Source organism: Folsomia candida, unplaced genomic scaffold (assembly GCF_002217175.1).
Source record: "Folsomia candida strain VU population unplaced genomic scaffold, ASM221717v1 Fcan01_Sc018, whole genome shotgun sequence".
Lineage (NCBI taxonomy): Eukaryota > Metazoa > Arthropoda > Collembola > Entomobryomorpha > Isotomidae > Folsomia > Folsomia candida.
The window spans coordinates 2,796,683-2,815,477 of NW_019091210.1; the positions used below are offsets into that span (position 1 = coordinate 2,796,683).

General features: G+C 36.5%; 2 protein-coding genes and 1 long non-coding RNA gene across 3 annotated transcripts; all 3 read right to left on the minus strand.

The window, feature by feature from the left end:
• Positions 1–1,058: 1,058 nt before the first annotated feature.
• Positions 1,059–2,617, minus strand: LOC118437970. The gene is made up of 3 exons (XR_004836513.1): positions 2,165–2,617; positions 1,663–2,075; positions 1,059–1,587 (listed from the first exon to the last, which is right to left on the minus strand). It is a non-coding gene; the product is annotated as an uncharacterized LOC118437970 (long non-coding RNA).
• Positions 2,618–3,014: 397 nt separating this feature from the next.
• LOC110857098 lies at positions 3,015–5,071 on the minus strand. The gene is made up of 5 exons (XM_022105705.2): positions 4,942–5,071; positions 4,462–4,618; positions 4,237–4,352; positions 3,805–4,148; positions 3,015–3,461 (listed from the first exon to the last, which is right to left on the minus strand). The coding sequence occupies exons 1-5, from the start codon at positions 5,003–5,005 to the stop codon at positions 3,225–3,227; spliced, it is 918 nt and encodes a 305-aa protein (XP_021961397.1). The 5' UTR covers positions 5,006–5,071; the 3' UTR covers positions 3,015–3,224.
• Positions 5,072–8,931: 3,860 nt separating this feature from the next.
• On the minus strand, positions 8,932–10,613 carry LOC118437969 (gastrula zinc finger protein XlCGF57.1-like). Its single transcript, XM_035857575.1, has 4 exons — positions 10,554–10,613; positions 10,218–10,357; positions 9,729–10,136; positions 8,932–9,581 (listed from the first exon to the last, which is right to left on the minus strand). Exons 2-4 carry the CDS (start codon positions 10,335–10,337, stop codon positions 9,201–9,203), a joined length of 909 nt encoding a protein of 302 aa, XP_035713468.1. The 5' UTR covers positions 10,338–10,357; positions 10,554–10,613; the 3' UTR covers positions 8,932–9,200.
• Positions 10,614–18,795: the final 8,182 nt, after the last annotated feature.

Below are 18,795 nucleotides of genomic sequence, written 5' to 3' on the forward strand. Positions count from 1 at the left end.
CGAAATTAGGCAGAGTATGCCACCTATACGTCATTTTTGACGTCAGGATATGTGGGGATTGGTGGTGGTGGCGGTGAGAGTTGCAGCCACCACGTTTGGCAGCTGAAACGAAATCGTGTGTGCTCCAAAAATCTCACTTTTTCATCTGTTTTACGTGTGCTTTTTTTCAAATACACTTTCCAGGAACTCTAACTATGCTTCAGTTAGAGTCCTCGCAGGAACTAAGATAAATTTGAAATAAAAATTTGAAATATGACGACAGTAAGAGGAGACGGAGTGGTTAACGAAATTAGCGACGAAGTCCAAATCGTTAATACCACCGCGGAACGGAACGTTCTCTCCAATTCTTTGGTAAAAATATTAATTAAATTTGCACGAAATAAAAAAAAACTTTGAACTATGTAATTTTTTATACTTTTTTTCAAGCTGGTCCACCTAATTCTGGATAATCTGGCGGTCAAGGATTTGAAGACCTGTGCCAGTACAAGCTTTACCTTTTACTCGGAAGCGGTTAAGCTGCTGGACATGAAATCAAAAATCTATTTGTGGAGTGAGAGATTCCAATCATACTTTGAAACTTTGAAAAAGGGAGGAAGAATTCCGAAGAGGTCCATCGTCGAAATGACCATCGGCACTCCCCAAGATTTCATTTCATCGATTCCTTCCACCCCAACACGCTTCCCCAACATTCCTTTGGAAATAATGCGGAGAATTGATGGGGATAAAGTTCGATATCTACAGATACATGTGGAAACTACAAAGTAAAAATTTAGTTTTATTTTCATATGTATATTTAAATATTTATATAAACCCAACGTTATAAATTTAAGCAGACCTTTAAACTGATTTAAAATATTACAGGAATTTCTTCGCAAAAATGAGACAACTTTTATCGCTAGCCGTGAATTTGGACGAATTGGAACTCTACTTTAAGAATGTTTACCATTGCGACACAAATTTTGTCGCGGCCCTGCCGTTCGATGACACATTCCAGCTGCCAAACTTGAAGAAGCTTGGTTTTGTATGGATGAGATGGACACTGATGGACAAGCAAGGATCAGGATATTTTTACGCCGGCTCATTTAATTTGTTTTTGTCTTTAATTGAAATTTAATTTGTAACTTTTTGTGTACATAAATATTTATGTACATAGAACATTACTACAATAAACCAAGAATAAAATTAGAAGCATACATTTACTCTTTCATTTCTCGAGACAGTGAATCTGCTGCAGTGTCTGACCAATCTGTTATAGATGACAAACTGTTTCTTGCAAAAGTAACACTCGTGCCTTTTCTTAATATTGTGACACCTCATGTGTTGAGCTAAATATAGTTTCGAGTGGCTCTTGTACTCGCATTTCTCGCAGAAATGGAACAGATCTTTATTCGTGACATGTTTCACTTCCACGTGACCCTTCAAACTTGACGATTTGGAGAATCTCTTGTTACAAAATGTGCACGAATAATTCCTCTGATTTTCATGCACAACTCGGATGTGGGTTTTTAGACCACCCTTAGTTAAGAAGGTCTGAGGGCAGACGTCACAGTGTACTACATCTCGGGAAGACTTGTCAACGTGCGTCATCTGTAAAATGAATATGCACAGTGGTAATTTTTCACCCAGTTTTTTCCAACAAGCTCTTCGTATGTATTTATGTACCTCATGGCGTTGCATGCTTCCCACCTGGGTGAAACCCCTCGCACAATTTGCACACGTGTACGATTTTTCGGTCGTGTGGGTGGGCATGTGTTGCTGAACTTCAGGCCTCGTTTTGAACTCTTTCCCGCAAAGTGTGCACGGAAATCGGACCGGATTCTGGGCATGGTGAGTTCTCACGTGTGCAGAAAGTATACATATTTATTTCCGAAGGTTTTTTCACAGCCGGGAAATGCACATGGCGGACGAGGGGGTCGTTCCTTCGTGCTGTGGAAGACGTCAATATGGCGCTGTAAATCTTGTGAGGAGTAAAATTCCCAGTGACAGGTGTCACAACTGGGGCGTTTTCGGTTGGTGTGGACTCCCCTCATATGAGAAGATAAGGTGTCTGGATTTTTCGAAATTTTGCCACAAATCTAAGATATCCAAAAATGAGTATTTGTTATGTCTTGATGGAAGAAATTGTGAAAATAGTTTTAAATTTACGAATTTAATCATCGCTCACCTCACATTTCACTTTGGCATTGGTGTCATGTGTGTCAATGTGCCTCCTGAGCCAACTTTTTCACTGGAAAGTTTTGGAGCACGTGGAACATTCCCATTTTTTCTTGGAATCCATGTGTATTTAGATTGTATTTTAAGGAATATCGTAACTTCTACACACTAAAATTAGGTTGGATTTGTCAAATTAAATAAATTTGCTTAAAATAAGCTTTAGCGTCCATTTGCGTATTTACACAATTTTGATACCGGTTGCAACAACGAAACAATATATTTTTCAATGATTTTTATGATGTTGTTGAATGCAGTGTGTAATTCAGTGAAGTGAATGGTGGATTGGGTCGGAAAAAGGTCGCATTCTTCAAATATTGCCTTGGAGCTGCATGCCGCAAAGAAATTGGAGGTTACTGAAGTTCGGATAAAAATAACTAACGAGGTTGGCAGGTTCTAGAAACGGTAAAAATCAGGCACTAAATATACTCTTAGAAAATTGTAATCCCTCCAAACGTACGGTGATATACATATAGGTAAATATGCTCCACAAAATTCTTTAATTATTGAATTCCTACCAGTCGAACCCATACTTTATGCATGGTTGCTTACAAATGTATGACTATGCCGTTATGTATTGGGTTGCAGAGTGGAGTCGGTTATCCCACTTTGGGATAAAGGATCTGAACCGAATTCGAATTATTCGGTTCGATTTGTTTCAACCGAAAAATCCGCATTCTGTTTAGGATGGATATTAATTCAGCTGAAATTTTTCCAAATTTGTTCGAAAAAATTTCAGAAATTATTTAGATTAAATCCTCTTATAAATAAAATAAGTAGATACATAGCTCCTTAGTGACCAGTGCTTGATTAATGCTTTACATACATATTTATTTACAATTCCTAAATAATAATTCATATTTAGTACAGTTAGTATACGCGTGTAACTGCATATGTACATACATACGTACATACATAAGTAAATTTATATTAAATTAAATTAAATTAACATATTAGCATATGAACATTTAGTATTATATGCAAATATCCAACGAAATTCCAAGAATTCATTTTTAATAGTCTCGTTTAAGTTTTAGAAACAAAGTTGTTAAAACCAGCAATTTTCCAAGTAGGGAGTGTTGCGTCGCATCACTTCGGCCACCGCCACCAGGCAGTGGAGTCGTCACTGGGGGTGGACAACCCACGCTCCTGCTTGACTTTGAACGTGTCCCAATTTTTGATGTGTTCTTCTCCTGGGCAGCGGTTTTTAAGGGGGTGGGCCAATTGATGATTTGATTGACTGTGGTAACCTTAAAAAATTGGTAAGAATTACATATATAACTGCCTTAATAATGAGGGTCGTGCATAAAGTATGAAGTCTATTTGCTTGAAATGTTGCCAATTATCAGTGCTGTAAAAACTGCTAGGTGCAAAGAATTTAAGAAATGTGCGCCACCCATTGTTCTAAACTTAATTATTTGGATTTTCCGCTAGATGGCTTATTTTGTGCAATTTTTTATACTCATGAATTTTTTCACAATTTCTTGCAGGCGCATGAAACACTGCCCAAGTGGCAGCGCTACAATGGTGAATTAAAATTGCTCCCATTTTTTATGCACGACGCTTAACAAATTTACGCAAATTCTAGCTTACTGAAAGGGCCGTATTCAAAAACTGGGTAAATATTGGACCCATAAATATCTTCCCTCCTTCTAATCGGTTGCACAATTCTGAAGCGATTTGCGTCATCATTTCCCTCTCATACTCGGCTGCGTCAGGGGTCAGTAAGCCGTCAAATGTTGCGTCCATGTCATCCACAGTGATGGTGAAATGGTCACCATTTCCGTCATTGGGGTCCAATATGATGTAATCGTTCTCAATTTTAAAAGATCTTTTAAACGTGACCGTAAAAATGCCAGATGTTACGGACCAATTTCCACTATCTGAACATATCGGATATTCCTGAGCGACCAGACCCCTCGCGTTGTAATAGACGCCTGAAATATGAATATATAAGTATGTACATAATTAAATTTAATTAATTAACTATTTAATAAAAATTATTTAATGAACATGCATCTGTACCGGCTACTCCTGCAATGGTCGTTTGGTAATCAATATCGATAAGCTGAGATGCATAATTAGTCCTCGTAATGTCGATATTGATCGTACTGTGGGATAATCCGTGTAAGGAGATGTTGCTAAAAAAAATAATGATCAAAAATATGTTTGTGCGAATTATGAATTTTTTGATGTAATATTTAATTTTAATTGTGCATTTTTTTGTAACTTATTTCCACGAAAACTTACTCCATCGTTCCGTCCAATTCAAAATTTGCGTTAGAGAAGGTCATGCCGTATTCTTTCCGTAGTGGTGGCGTCGGATCGAGACCTTGTTCTACTATCCATTCGCTAAAACCGAGCATTGTGGAGTAAACAAAATTTTGCAGCCCATCCTGACAAGTTCCTGGAAATTTAGTAATTCAGGATAAAAAGCTAAAATTTGTAAAGTTCTAACGATTCAACACTAAAAAATTCAGTAATAAATAATACCAAGCTGTAATCATATATATACATGACTCTACCAAAATGGTATTGATAAGTAATAAATACGGTCTTGTAATAGCTCGATATTAAAGTTTTACCATATCGGCAGCAAATTTTTACGGGCCCGTATACTTTTAATACCAAGCGGTAGAAACTTTAATACCGGGAAATCAATACCTGCCTGACCATACCGGATTTTTAACAGTGGACATATTTATTAAGTTAGTAAGTTTATGTAGGTACCTTGTCTATTAAAAGTTAGGATGGAACAGACCAAAAATAGTGCAAATCGACGGGTCGGGTGCATCCTGATGCGAGATGAGCAACACGAACTGATCTGGCAGCATGACTGTTAATGCGACTCGTATATTCTGCATTATCTGGTATTTCCGTCATATTTCGTTGGGGAAATTCACTTTGCATGTGCATGTAATTCTTGTAGGGCGTGGAGTGCAGATAAGGTGATCCAGATAAGCAAGAGAGAGCGGTCAGATAGTTTTTAAGTGATTGTGTTAATACTATCAGGATTATATAATTGCCATGACATACGGTGGGAATTATTTGATAAGTTTATTTAATGATTACTTTCTGGAAAGTATAATAATGCAAAAACGGAGTTAACATTTCCCAAGTTGCGAAATAATTGATGAGCTTAGATTGTAAATGGTAATTTCCACGGATAAGTAAATATGAACGTTGAATGATTATGCAAAGTGTAAAATATTTCTATTCATTTACATACGTCAAACATTGAGCGTATTTGCATCTCATCGTTATGAATAAAATGGGTTTTCAAACTTATTTGCCATAAATTCGTTTGCACGTTCCCGTCATGGTTAGTATTAAAAATTTTAATTAAAAATTATGCATTTATTAGCTTCAAAATGAATTTCAGTCAATTTGACTGATAGTTTACTTACGGATATTTACGCGCATACGAAAATAATACGGTATAAACTAACAATAAAAATAAGGGTGAAACCAAGTTGAAGATCGGCCACTTATGTACGTAATTGTTTGTCGACTTCGGTAGATTACACATAAAATAGCTAAAACAAAAATGTTAAAATTTTTGATCCCTTCCTCGGGGTCAGAAATGGTTAGAAAGATGTAGATTTCTACCCTACCAAAAACTAGGTCAACAGACGGACCGACAAAGAATCGGCATTCTCACTAAATCACACACTCTTTTATACATACCTACGTAAATAATTCTCATAATGGCGACCTCATGAATAATTAAAATCTCTTAGAATGATCAATATCCTATGAAAAATCAACAAATTTAGATAAGAGCAGTTATTAATTATTAATATATGATTCGAATTGTACACATTATCCGGCATCACATAACCTCCCAGTACACAAGCTTGTAGTACATACATAGCTTATTTAATTTATCAATACTCGACTGTTTATTTCCTTACTAAAAATGAATTTCCAATTCTTAGTTTTCAATTTTACAACTTTCATCTTACTCCGATTTTCATCCTCGGTCTTTCTCCCTCTACAAACTTTACTCATCGGCGTGAATAACTGCGAAATTAATATTCTCCACGATGGTGTAGATTCTAAGATACTACGCTTCAGAAACTTTCTCCCTTCCAGAATATTCAAACTAGTCAGCAGAAACCATGCCTGGCATGATTTAATTTTCAAAAACATAGAATTTAACAAGCTCCCACATCCACTACCACTTCCCATCATTCGCACACGGGAATTCTACTGCAAAATCAAAATATTAATCGGAACGGATCTACTAAATCGAAAAGGTCGCAGAACAACCAAACTGGCAGAATGGATGGATAAAACACAATGTCTCACAGTTTCTACTACAATGTACATAATCAAATTTCGCGGGAACCCCTGGACTCCAAACATGTCACACTTATCATCCTTACAGACACGGATATAGTACAAAATTCACCCCAAACTGATTTCCTGTTCTCCCAACTAATGTATCTGGACGACATCGCGTTCGTATTTAAACTTAGGAACGGCGCTGGTTGCAAACTTTGCCTCCTAATCGAAGGGAAATCCCCGCTTGCAAAAAATACGCTGTGCAAAGTAGTAAGTTGGGATATTCTAATGTTGGACGAAATTGCGAACCTAAGGACACCTCCGACTCATTGGCAAATTCCAATAATTGGGTTGGTCTATCGATTAAATGTAGTTCCTCTACAGTCTAACCCATTTGATCGCAGGAGAAATGAGTCCATCGAGTTGCAGGTGGCACAGTATGTATTCAAAAAATCAAATGCGACCATGTATGCATGCAAAAAGAGAGATCCTATTTGTGCAAAGTCTGTCTACTATTGGCCATTAGTTTTGCGAAAAACCAAGTTGGACCGAACCGACATAGATTATACGACCCGGATAACGACAGGTATTTCGGGATATAAATTCCTGACGTGCTACACACAGTCGAATTTCTCTCTCGAATTTTACACAAAGCCATTCCAACCGGAAATGTGGGTCGGGTTATTTCTATGTGTAGGATTAGTCATACTTGTCATGACGGTGTGGATGCACTTCAAAATTATGAAGGAGCAAATATCTGCGACTTTCTCGCCATGGATTTACCTTGTGTCCTCCATTTTTGAAGAATCGGTCCCCGTCCCGAATAAAATTGAAAAAGCGTACTTTTTTCGAATAATTCTTGGCTCATGGTCTCTGGTGACGGTGGTGCTAACGAATTGTTATAATGGGATCATGATGGAAGATTTTGTCTCCCCGGTGAGACAATATGCTCCCGAGAAATTTACGGATTTAGTTTGTGGAGCAGAATACGAGGGGTGGATGAGGGCGTTAAACTCGTACAAGGTTGGAACTATGAAGGATTCGGAATGGAAGAAAATTGGAAATGCGATACGTAAGGATCGTTTAGGAGGCTGGGATAAGATTAAAAATTCAGATCAAATTAGAAACGATGTTTCAAAAATTTCTGGCGACTGTTTTAGATTGTTATCTCGCATTGAGGTCGATTCGCATCAGCCGGAGTATGAGTTTTTAAGTTTCATTAGAGAAATTGTGCTGGATAGAAATAATAACTATGAAAATATTTGGTCAGATAAGGTTTCCTCTGACTTGCAAGAAATTCTAGTCCTATTGCATCTGGAAAATCCGAAATTTGCATATGTACCCGAATCCCTTAGTATCAGTGAAAATCTTACATTTTTGGATTCCTTGGTTGAAACTGAGGTTGTAAATTGTGGGAAAACGGTATTGATCTCCAAGTCAAATATGGTTCAGGCTGAGTATGAATATTTGAGGAGGAAGTATCCTAATAAAAATTTTTATAAGGGGAACCAAATCTTAGAGGCGAATCAAGAAGGATGGGTTTTTAGACGGGCGGGATCTTTGAAAGTCCCGCTTTATTATAAATTCCTAGTCGAAGCAGGGGTTTTCTTGAGATTACAGGAAGAAATTACCGCTAGGAAAGTTAAGTATAGAATTTCTGCAGTGAAAGCAAAAGAGAAAATATTGGAGAAAGGAATGAATATGAGTGAAGGTGTTACCAGTTTATTTTATATTTGTGCTGCAATTATTTCCTTGTCAATAATATGTTTGGTAGGCGAATGTAGATTAATAATTTTAGCAAATGCTTCCAGAATAGTTCGGAAGATAAAGCAAATTTGCAAGGATAAAGAGGAGCGTGAGTTGTTGAAGAGAATAAAGATTTTGATGTCCAAGTAAACTCCGTTTCACCTTACTTGGTGTTACCGCCACAAACAAGGAAGATGAGAATCCCATGTTATTTTCGTGTGGCGGTAACACCAAGTAAGGTGAAACGGACTTTAGTGGTCGGTCATGTCTATTAAATCGTATATATATATAGCACCATACAAACATACAGTAAGAACAAATTTAAATCGTACTTTTTTTCTGTGGTGTCATAAATAAATAGTTATCTGCTTTATGGAAATCAATTTTTATCATTTAACGCATCCGTTTTATAGGAAATTTAACGTAGATTCCGAAAATTATGAGCGTTTTTCGTTTTTCGTTACCCATAATGAACCATTAATTGAATGAATGACTATTTATTGCTATCCTTTTACGGATAAATGTGTACATATGTATTACAATTAAAGACAAAAAGGAATAAAATAATGGTCAATCTAGTTTGTGTAGTGGCGTCTCTGCAACAACCTTACCTGACAAGATAGTCTAACTAAATTATTTATAAACTTAGATATCCAATACTTTGCAAAATTAGTTTCTACCCACAAATTAACTCGGTCACAACCTTCTTAGATATGGAATTTGCTTAAAAATTATAAATATGTTTTCGTGAATTTACATATTTACAAAAGTTAACAACTTTACAAAATAATATTTAAACTCTGACGACAAGTGCTTACATATTCAAAAGGCACGTGGATTATTTACAAACGATAAAATTAAGCTTGGGCCTTGAGTTGACCATTATTGAGTCATGTTTTAGGCGGATAGGTTTTAAAAAACATCGACCCGACTCACCGCTGAACTGAGCAAGATTTCTACTTCTCCAAAGTATGAATGCCGCTACAGTGTTTTACCAATTCCTGAAAAGTGATGAATTTCTTCCCACAAAAGTAACATCCACGGGTCCCAGCTAAGTGCCGTTTCCTATGATCTGCTATATAGCCCTTTGAGTGAGTCTTGTATCCGCATTGCTCGCAGGAATAGATCAGTTCTATATTCCCCGGGTGTCTCGCCTCCACGTGACGTGTCAAGTGTGCTGAGCTGGAAAACCTTTTGGCACAAAATTTGCACAGATAATTCCTCTGATTTTCATGTACAACTCGGATGTGGCGTTGTACAGAACTTTTACGTAAAAAGGTCTGAGCACAGACGTGACAATGTAACAAGTCTCGGCTGGATTTGTCCAAATGCGTCTTCTGTAAAATAATTAGCATTACCAATTTATTTGTTATGGTCACTTGCTTTGTCAAGATACTTGAATCTAGACTTAATCAAGATACAAAATAGATGGTAGTATTTTACTACCAAAGTATTTCGCCCACCGCTGCTAAATAAGTATTTACCTCGTGGAATTTTAAATGACCTATTCGTGCAAAACCCTTTCCACAATTTGCACACTTGTACGCCTTTTCCGTCGTGTGGGTGGTAATGTGGTCTTGAAGGTCAGCCCTGGCTTTAAATTCCTTTCCGCAAAATGTGCACGGATACCTGGTCGGATTCTCGGCATGTTCAGTTTTCACGTGTGTCGAAACACCTAACTTCGTTTGGTATGTTTTCTCACAGCCGAGAAATGCACATGGAAAACGAGGCCGTTCGATTGAACTGTGCACGCTATCAATGTGATTTCGTAAACTAGAAAGGCAGAAAAACATGCGTTTACAAATGCTGCAACTGGGTCGTCTTCGGCTGCTGTGACTTCTTTTCATGTGCTGAGACCGGATTCCCGCATGTTTTAAAGTTTTTCCACAAATCTAACCAAGAGAAAGTGAGCATAATGTTTGGATGCTCGAAATTGAAAAATTAGGTGTAAGTAAATCTACATAATCGTCTACCTCACATTTCACCTTGACGTGGAGGTCGTGCGTCTTGATGTGTCGGTTAAGGTAGTGCTTATTTTTGAACGTTTTTGAGCACGTTGTGCAATCCCATTTCTTGCGTGATTTGAGATCCATTAGGATGGGAGGACCATGAGCTACATAAATAAATATATGTAAAAATGTACCCAACAAATTGAATCTATTTCGAATATATTTGTTTTTATTGATATAGTTTTCGAAATAAGTAGTGGCGAAAATTAAATTATGAAAAAATCCGAATTAGTTTTAACAAAATATATACATATGTAGTTATGCTAAATGTATGGAATAATGTTAAAGTTCGTTTCTTACCTGTTCAAGTGTTTCAGGTGAGTAAGAGGATGGAAAGTGAGTAGCATTTCGCGTGATGTGAAAAAGATTGCATTTTGTTACCTATCTAAACCAAATAAGCCATCCAATTCAGGGACAAGTCGTAAATCACCTTTCCCTTCGGGTAAAAATAACTAGCCTCGTTTAGGAAGGCACATGCAACATTACATGAGGCGTTATAGTAGTACCACATTTACCGCAACCCTTGCCGGAATCCGTTACAGTAAAAGGTAAAGCTGCCTGAGCTATTTAGGCACGACCCACTTCAACCCTGCGGCGTAGTGAGAGTTGTCCCTTATTTTATCTAATGATATGATAGACATGGGTGCTTCTCATTTCTTGACGAAGCATGTGTACATAAAATTCAACCCTTTAATAACCATTCATTCCCTTCCCTTTTCAATATTTCTTAATAATCTCGTCACAAAATAAGCAGCTACGATGCGTATGAGATTTTATAAGCGTCGTAAGATTGTATCATCGAAAATCATGTTACTAACAATGCGATGATGTGAAGGGTAACCCTTCGATTTGGTTGAATATTTAAAATAAGTCAATAGTATTGACTCAATCGTCTCCGGTCACTTTGCATAATCCCTTTTCCATAACGGTTATATTGCAGAATTTTTATCCCATAAAAGTCACATGGTATAAACAACCAGTTTCCATAATTCATTTTCTCATAATTGTAAAAAATTAATGACAACTGATTAATGAGAACTAAAATCGTATAGGCAATACGAAATTGGTCGGAAATATTGCAGAATTTCAACTGCAGTATTATAAATTTCAACAATAACCTGAATTTTTGAACCTCCAATGATCCTGTCAATGTATCAATGTCAAATTGACATTGTCAATGTAGCAATATCTGATCTGCCTACAAAATTTAGAAACATTTCCACATACTTACTCTGATGAGACCCATTACAAATGGTCTTCATTCGAAAATGCCAAGCGTCTATTGGTGCGAGGAGTGGAATTTTCAAAACGTGTGTAACAATTCCATAAAATTATCGGACGTCGTACTCAAATCCAAAATAGGTGTCAGGTAGAACCCAGACATTTTACTGAATAACTTAATTATTAAACATTTTATCGGGTGAAGTTTGTGAAAAGAGAAAAGAAGAGGAGATGAACGAATATGCAAAACCGCGGTATGCAAAATGACCTTTTATGCAAAGTAACTATTTAGGTTAAATACGTTAGGGAATAATTTTGTATGCAAATTGACACCAGACCGACTCAATACAACCAAAATTTCTTGAGGCAGTATTTGCGATGATTGTAATTAGTCAAAATATTTGAAGTTAAAGTTGAAAAAATCGGCGATTCTTACCAAGCGGAGGAACCCAGTCCCACTCCCTTCGAAGGAAAACATCGCCCATTTCTCGACGTTGACCTCAAATATTTTGGCATATTCCAACCAACGCACAAACGGCGTCAAGAAAAGTTGGTTGCATTTATTTGGACCACATAATTTTAAAATTTCAACCAAATCAGAGGGTTAACTTCACACCAAGTTTGCGAATTTTACGAAGCTTAACTCCTTGATCTTTCTTCCTAAAGTATTGTACGGTATGAAGGGTGCGAAGAAAATTATTGATACCCCGTGTACTTTAATGAATAACTTAATTATTTCTGAACAATTTTACTTATGTAGTAGTAGTACTCAAGAAGGTCATATATAAATAACCACCAAAATTTATTCGGCGACGCTTAAAATAGTCCCGGCTGCATGGTGAGCATACTGTATTTAAAGGCGTACTTAATTCGACTTTATAATATAGCACAAAATTCAAACTTGAACCACTAAATTAATATGGATGTATGCCTACTATTTATCAAGTTTCTCCACATATTGGAACACAAATGTTGGCAATATATGTAATTATGTACATACTTAAAGGAAAATGCATGCCATATACCAAGTAGGATATGTATGTACTTTCTGCATGCAAACTAAAGTTTTTCAAGTATTGTGTAATTCCATTACAACACTGGCAACTGCACCGAAATACTTTTAGGATGAATACTTATAAACACATATCGTTTACTACTTTCATGTAGTAAGTTTAACCTTTAAACTATTTTAAAACGAAAATAAACGCTGATAGTCTATCCACTTTAGATAAGACAGTCCGCTTTTCGCCAACCTAAAATGTACCCAAACATAAAACTGTGCACATTGTTTTTCATAATTTTATTGAAAATACCTCCTTCCGATTTATTTGTTTCGCCAAGTGCACAAAAAATTTCAGAAATAGTGGCTCAAATTATCCTGAATATTGGATTTCCCAAGTCTTTAATCACGATAGGAGATATAAATTCGTCAAACTCAGAATTATTCGAATTTCTACATAACAATTTATCAAATCCCAACCTAAAAATTGAGCCGTGTCTTAAAAACGGTACTCCCTCGTGGAACAATGATGAATCATCAGCCATTGCGAAATTTAACGAAGCAAAATACAACAAATTTATTATAGTTCCAATTTCCTTACTAAATTTGCTACAAGAAAAGTTTTCCTTAATCCTGCTCAATTCTGTGACCATCGTGATACAAAATATACCTAATTTCCAGTTACTCACCGGAGATAATTATCCACCATATACATTTCTCATAAATTCGACAGGAACTTTCCGACTGTGCCACTTTTGTCAAGAAGCATCCAACTGGACAAGTTTCGGATTCTCCGTTCAAACAAAATTCCACTCTGCTCCAATATTCATTCGAAACGCGGGGCTACACAATGACACCGCGGTAAAGAAAATTCGACCAGGGATCAAACTGACGCGAGAATTTGTGCATCTATTAACACTTAAGGCATACCTGGCTATCCAGATTCAGGAAATATTAAACGTTTCTGTTCACCTGCTGCACCCAAGTGACGAAAGGTTGTGCGAATCTGTAAATTTCTGGGAGACAAATTCCACCATTTATAAAGAACTTTTAAGTTTTGGGGAAAAGAAAGAGATCAAATTTATCACTAGATTAGGATCAAATCGGTTTGATTTTAGTAGAATTAAGGGCCCCTACAGTACGACTTTTGCAATAATGTTTTGCGCGGCTAGCTTAATTATGGCAATTTTTATGTTCGCAATTTTGAAATTGAGGAAAAATAAACCTTGGAGTTGGCTATCTTCGGTAGAATTAATACTAAGGATGGTATTGGATCAGCACTTGGAAATATTGCCGTCTCAAAGTACCCCGTTTAGAGTCTCGCTTTGCACCTGGCTTCTCTTCTGCGTCGTGATTACGGAAGCATATCGCGGTGAGATTGTGGGACGTTTGCTGAAGCCGAAGTATCTCAAAGGCCCAAAATCCTTTGGGGAAATCATTGACGCAGGAAGAGCTACTTTCACGCGGGGGTTATTTCAACTTGAAACTCAAAATTGTACGGAAAAGGAGACCAATGGAACATGTCCATTTGTCTGGATTAGCAATGCGATTGATCTATTTGAGAATGAAATTGATGCAAGAAATTTGTCAAAACATGTCAGGATTTTGAATGCCTTAAAAAGCGATGTTGTTGAAAATTGGGAGAAGATCGATGATCGGCTGCGCAATAGTAATGACGCCTTTTTTGACGATGCCGCTATACTGGAACGAATAGTCCAAGTTGACCGCCATTTTGGAATTTCTAAAGAGTCGATTTCGAGATATTTGTATAATTCTGTTAGCAAAAATATGTTTCATGCTAGAATTTTGAAAATATTTGGGGCATTTTTCACATCAGGATTTGTAACGTATAAATTGCAAAATCAGAAGGATGTAGATACTGATTCTTTTATAAGTGATTTGCGAAATAAGGGTAGCCGCGTCACTGGTGAATTGCATGCTTCCTTAAAGGTTTCACATTTTAGGACATTCCTCGTGTATATTTTTGGACTTTATTTTACCGCTGGGGTAATTATTTTGATTGAAAAAGCAGTGAAAGAGGAGAAGTCAACCATGTTAGGAAAAATGAGACGTAGTAACAAGTACAATACTTTTTATGGCAGGTTTAAGTTACGGCTGGCGTTATATTATATTTCGATTTATTCGGAATTTCCAAAGTGGGAAGGAAACATTTCGAATGTAAACGTTCTTAAGATTGACTCATACTTTGGGATTTTATAAGAAAACGCTTGAAAAAATTACGCGAAATGATTTAGTTTAGTGTGCCATGCCGTAGACATAAGCATTTAGATATACATACGTATTAGTGTAATCTAAGGGTCTAGTCCACATAAATAAATAAGTAATTCTTGTGCTTTGAATGGTTAAAAATCCGCCAAATAAGAACCACGCTTTGTGCAATATGTACAGTTCGTTTAGATTAAAATGTCTGAATTATAGTTCAATTTGGTTTTGTTTTGTAAACGAATGAAATGAATAATTGGTTCAATTTATAGTTTAAATTTTTAATGGCTATTAGTAGGGTTGCCGCGGGTAGCGAAAATGCTACCCGTTGCCCGACCCGTTACCCGCTGCCCAATTACCCGTACCCGCACGGGTACCCGTGCGGGTACCCGTTACCCGCTACCCGTTATAAGAATTAAGTTAAAAACTAACCAACCTTCATAATATCTCTGATTTAATCAATTATTTCCTCATTTGGGTTGTTCAGTAGTTTGAGATAATGCTGTGCAAGTAATGAATGCGATAATTTGCTAGATGTCATTAGATGTTTCTAAAACCAAACTTTTTGGCTTACAATGGAACCTTTTTCAAGCTACACCTGAATTTCTTATATCAAAATTATATCAAAAAATCAAGCCAAAAATTAGAAATTATCACTTATCTTCCCGTTGAATATCCCGTTTAAAGAAAACTATTGGGTGGCAGAGTTCAAAGTTAGCCTTAGTTTTCGTTAAGTGGAGGAAAAAGAAGCAGAACATTTACTTAAAAATTGAATTTTGCAGCCAATATTTTTCTTCAAAGTGGGCACTCAACGGAAAGTATCACGCGATTCCTAATTTTTTGCTGGACTTTCTGATATAAATACTCGCTAGAGAATCTTGGTGTACCTTGAAAAAAGGTCAATGTTTAGTTTGATTTTTTGAAATTTTGACTTCAATGAAGTTTTCATTAAAAAAATTGCTACCAATAAAATTTTTGCTTTCAATCTGATTCAGAATTTTCATCTTCAAAGCATAAATTAAAATCTCGTTGGTCTTACAAAATACATACACACAAACACAAGTCAAATTATTATGACAACTGATATTTTACAGCAGGTAAATTACATATACCTGAGAATTACTGAGAAACAATAATTTATCCGCATTTTCGGAACGTGAAAAGCATTTGAGGCTGCCGTAGGCTTCTGTGGTTTCGAAAAAGACACGCTCGCTATAAGCGCTAGTTTATGGCAAATTTTGAAGTGATAAATATTAAATTGAAGCTTTTGTTGGTAAATGCACTAACTTGCTGCTAACTTTCTTTGTGAACTGATTTATGTCGGAAATTAAATAAAAACTGAACTACCCGATACCCGTGCGGGTGGTTCTCGCTACCCGCAGATAACGGGTACCCGCAAGAATCGTGCGGGTATGCGGGTAACGGGTACCCGACCCGTTACCCGCGGCAACCCTAGCTATTAGTAAAGCTTGGATAGCATTGTGTTGTGTATGACAAATTGCAGTCCCACGTCTGATGATTATTGGATGAGGGGCAAATTAGGTTAACCATATTTTCTTATTACGTATTACACACATAGATCTTTAATAAACAAAATTAATTAACCTTTAGAATTTCAGGCACCAATTAGATGGATTCACCGGTAGCTTTATTTAGAACCCTAATTAAGTAGTTACATATATTAATAGTCCTCTTGGCACATTTGCAACTTCATTTCTTTAACTGTGTAACCCAACATTTAAAAAAATAAAATGGTGGTTACCACATTAATGTGGAAATCTTTGGATAGATGTGCCTGCTATTTTAGTAAATTTTGGACAAATCCTGTCGATTGGAACATCAAGACGAAAACTTTGGTTTTTACCCCATTCTCAAGGAAACTTATTCCTTGGGTGATACTTGTTTATGGCTTCCTGAATATTTTAAATTCTACCTTAATTTTCATCCTTGTCTCGCAATTGTTTGGATTTATTAATCTTGACTTCACGGATATAATTGTAATATTCTTTTGGAGTGGGCAGGTTGCGTTTGCCCTCGTGATGGAAACCCTTTTCGTCATTGCAGGAAGGAATGCAACTTATGCGTTTAACAGTATGACTGCCCTGGCAAAGAAACTGTGTAAGTTGAACACATTTACATACAAATTGATGCAATTTTGTAAAAATACAGATACATAATAAGATATACGCTTATTAATAATTAACAATGGAACAATGACTTGTTCCGTCTACAAATTTTTGCAACATGTAAACATAATTCCACACATCTCTTAAATACCAGTTAATTTCGGTTCCAAATTTGGGCCAGTCACCTCCGAGTATTTTAACTTAAAAATAAATTTTCCACGGCCGAGGAAATTCCTGAGTGAAATGCATTCTAACCTGCATAATAATTGAAATGTGGGAACGTACAACTGAAAGGGGAGCGTTTTATTTTTCTTTTATACTAAAAAAATCTATAGTTTTTGCGTCCTCGCCAGGATTTTTACTTAAACCTATTATGGACACCAAAAATTTTACCATTTATAAAAAATCCGTAAATTTCCAAGAGGATTAATGTAATTTATCAAGTTCTAGAAATTGTGAGAGTGATTAATTGTAAAATATTTATATTATCTACGTTGACCCTGAAGAAGGCAATATTTATTTGTCGAAAGCTTGGCGAAGCAAAATAAAACTGTAAAGTTTACAAAATAGTCCTCCTAGACCGTTTCACAACATTTTTAAACCTATTAATTCTATTTTGTACATATGTAGATGTGTGGAAGTATACATACAACTGTATATATTCTGCAAAAATTCGTAAGAATGTACAGTATCGTAAACGGACCCGCCTAAGTTAGCAAGAGTGTGCGATCGGATATCTGAAAATTTACGCTACTTGCCTACATGAACGATTTTTTTGGCATTTTTTTCAGGCGGTCAGTATATCCAGCAAAACATCCCCGCTTTATCCGACGTAAAAGGAATCGCTCTCAACTTAATCGTAGTCATCCTATTCTGTCAACCTATCGCCATCTACCTCTTCACCTTAATCTCCCCAAACTTGCACCCTTACATTCAACTGTATTCGATCATTATCGAGCAGGGATGGCGGTTACCATTTGTTGTAAAAGGTGCCCTTTTATTTCTGGGGGTAACATTATTCGTCCCTTTGTTTTTGATAAGTCGAACAATCTGCGTATTTATTTGTGCTCCCGCGATAACCGTTTACTTGTCACTCGAGTGCATATCGACATTTCTCAGGACAGCTGGTTATCAATTGTGTTCTGCAAATAATGCCATAGTAGACAAATATCTTCGTGGTTATGCCAGCTTTCGGATAATTTTTGCAATATCGGAAGAATTTGCTGTTCCACTTGTTGGAATTACAATGTTCATCGGGATGTGGGTAAATGCCCTGTTTAATTTTATTTCGCTCAATATGTACGGAATTATCCCGCCTTCTGCATTTCCTTATTTTCCCGCCGTGTCACTATTAATGGCAGGTGTGATCCAGTTGTTGTTGCCGTTGATAGTAAGCGTGTACGAAGATGGTGTCGTGCTTCGGGCCAAGTGGATGTGTTTATTGGGTGGGAGTCAGGATAAGAAATATTTGAAGAGAAAGTTAAGTTCGATCAGATTGTCTGCCGTGTATGGGGGGATTTTAGGATTTTATTTGTATAAGTGCAAGAGATCGACAAAATTTGCGTTTTTTGGGGCTATAGTTAGTTACACGGTAACGGCTTCGCTTTCCTATAAGGCGAATCGTCGACAAGTTTGATATTTAAATTAGAAGCTCAATTCGAGATGTAACGGTAAATATGCGACAATTCCTTAACAGTTAACACAAGTACCTATTCCACATTTAATTAACTTTATTCAATATCCAATTACCAGGGAAACTATTTATATCCGTTGCTCACAACCAGATTCAAAATCTCTGTTTCTCGCTACATGAGCATAAGTTGTGTTAGTTTGTGTCCCGTATTTTGTTGCCAATATGAATTATTATTAAAAAAATACACGATTACAAAGTAGTATTCATACTTACTCAGCTTGCTCGACATTTTTAAATAATTTGTATGCAATTTTTTTAAATTTATTTCAAGACGTGGGC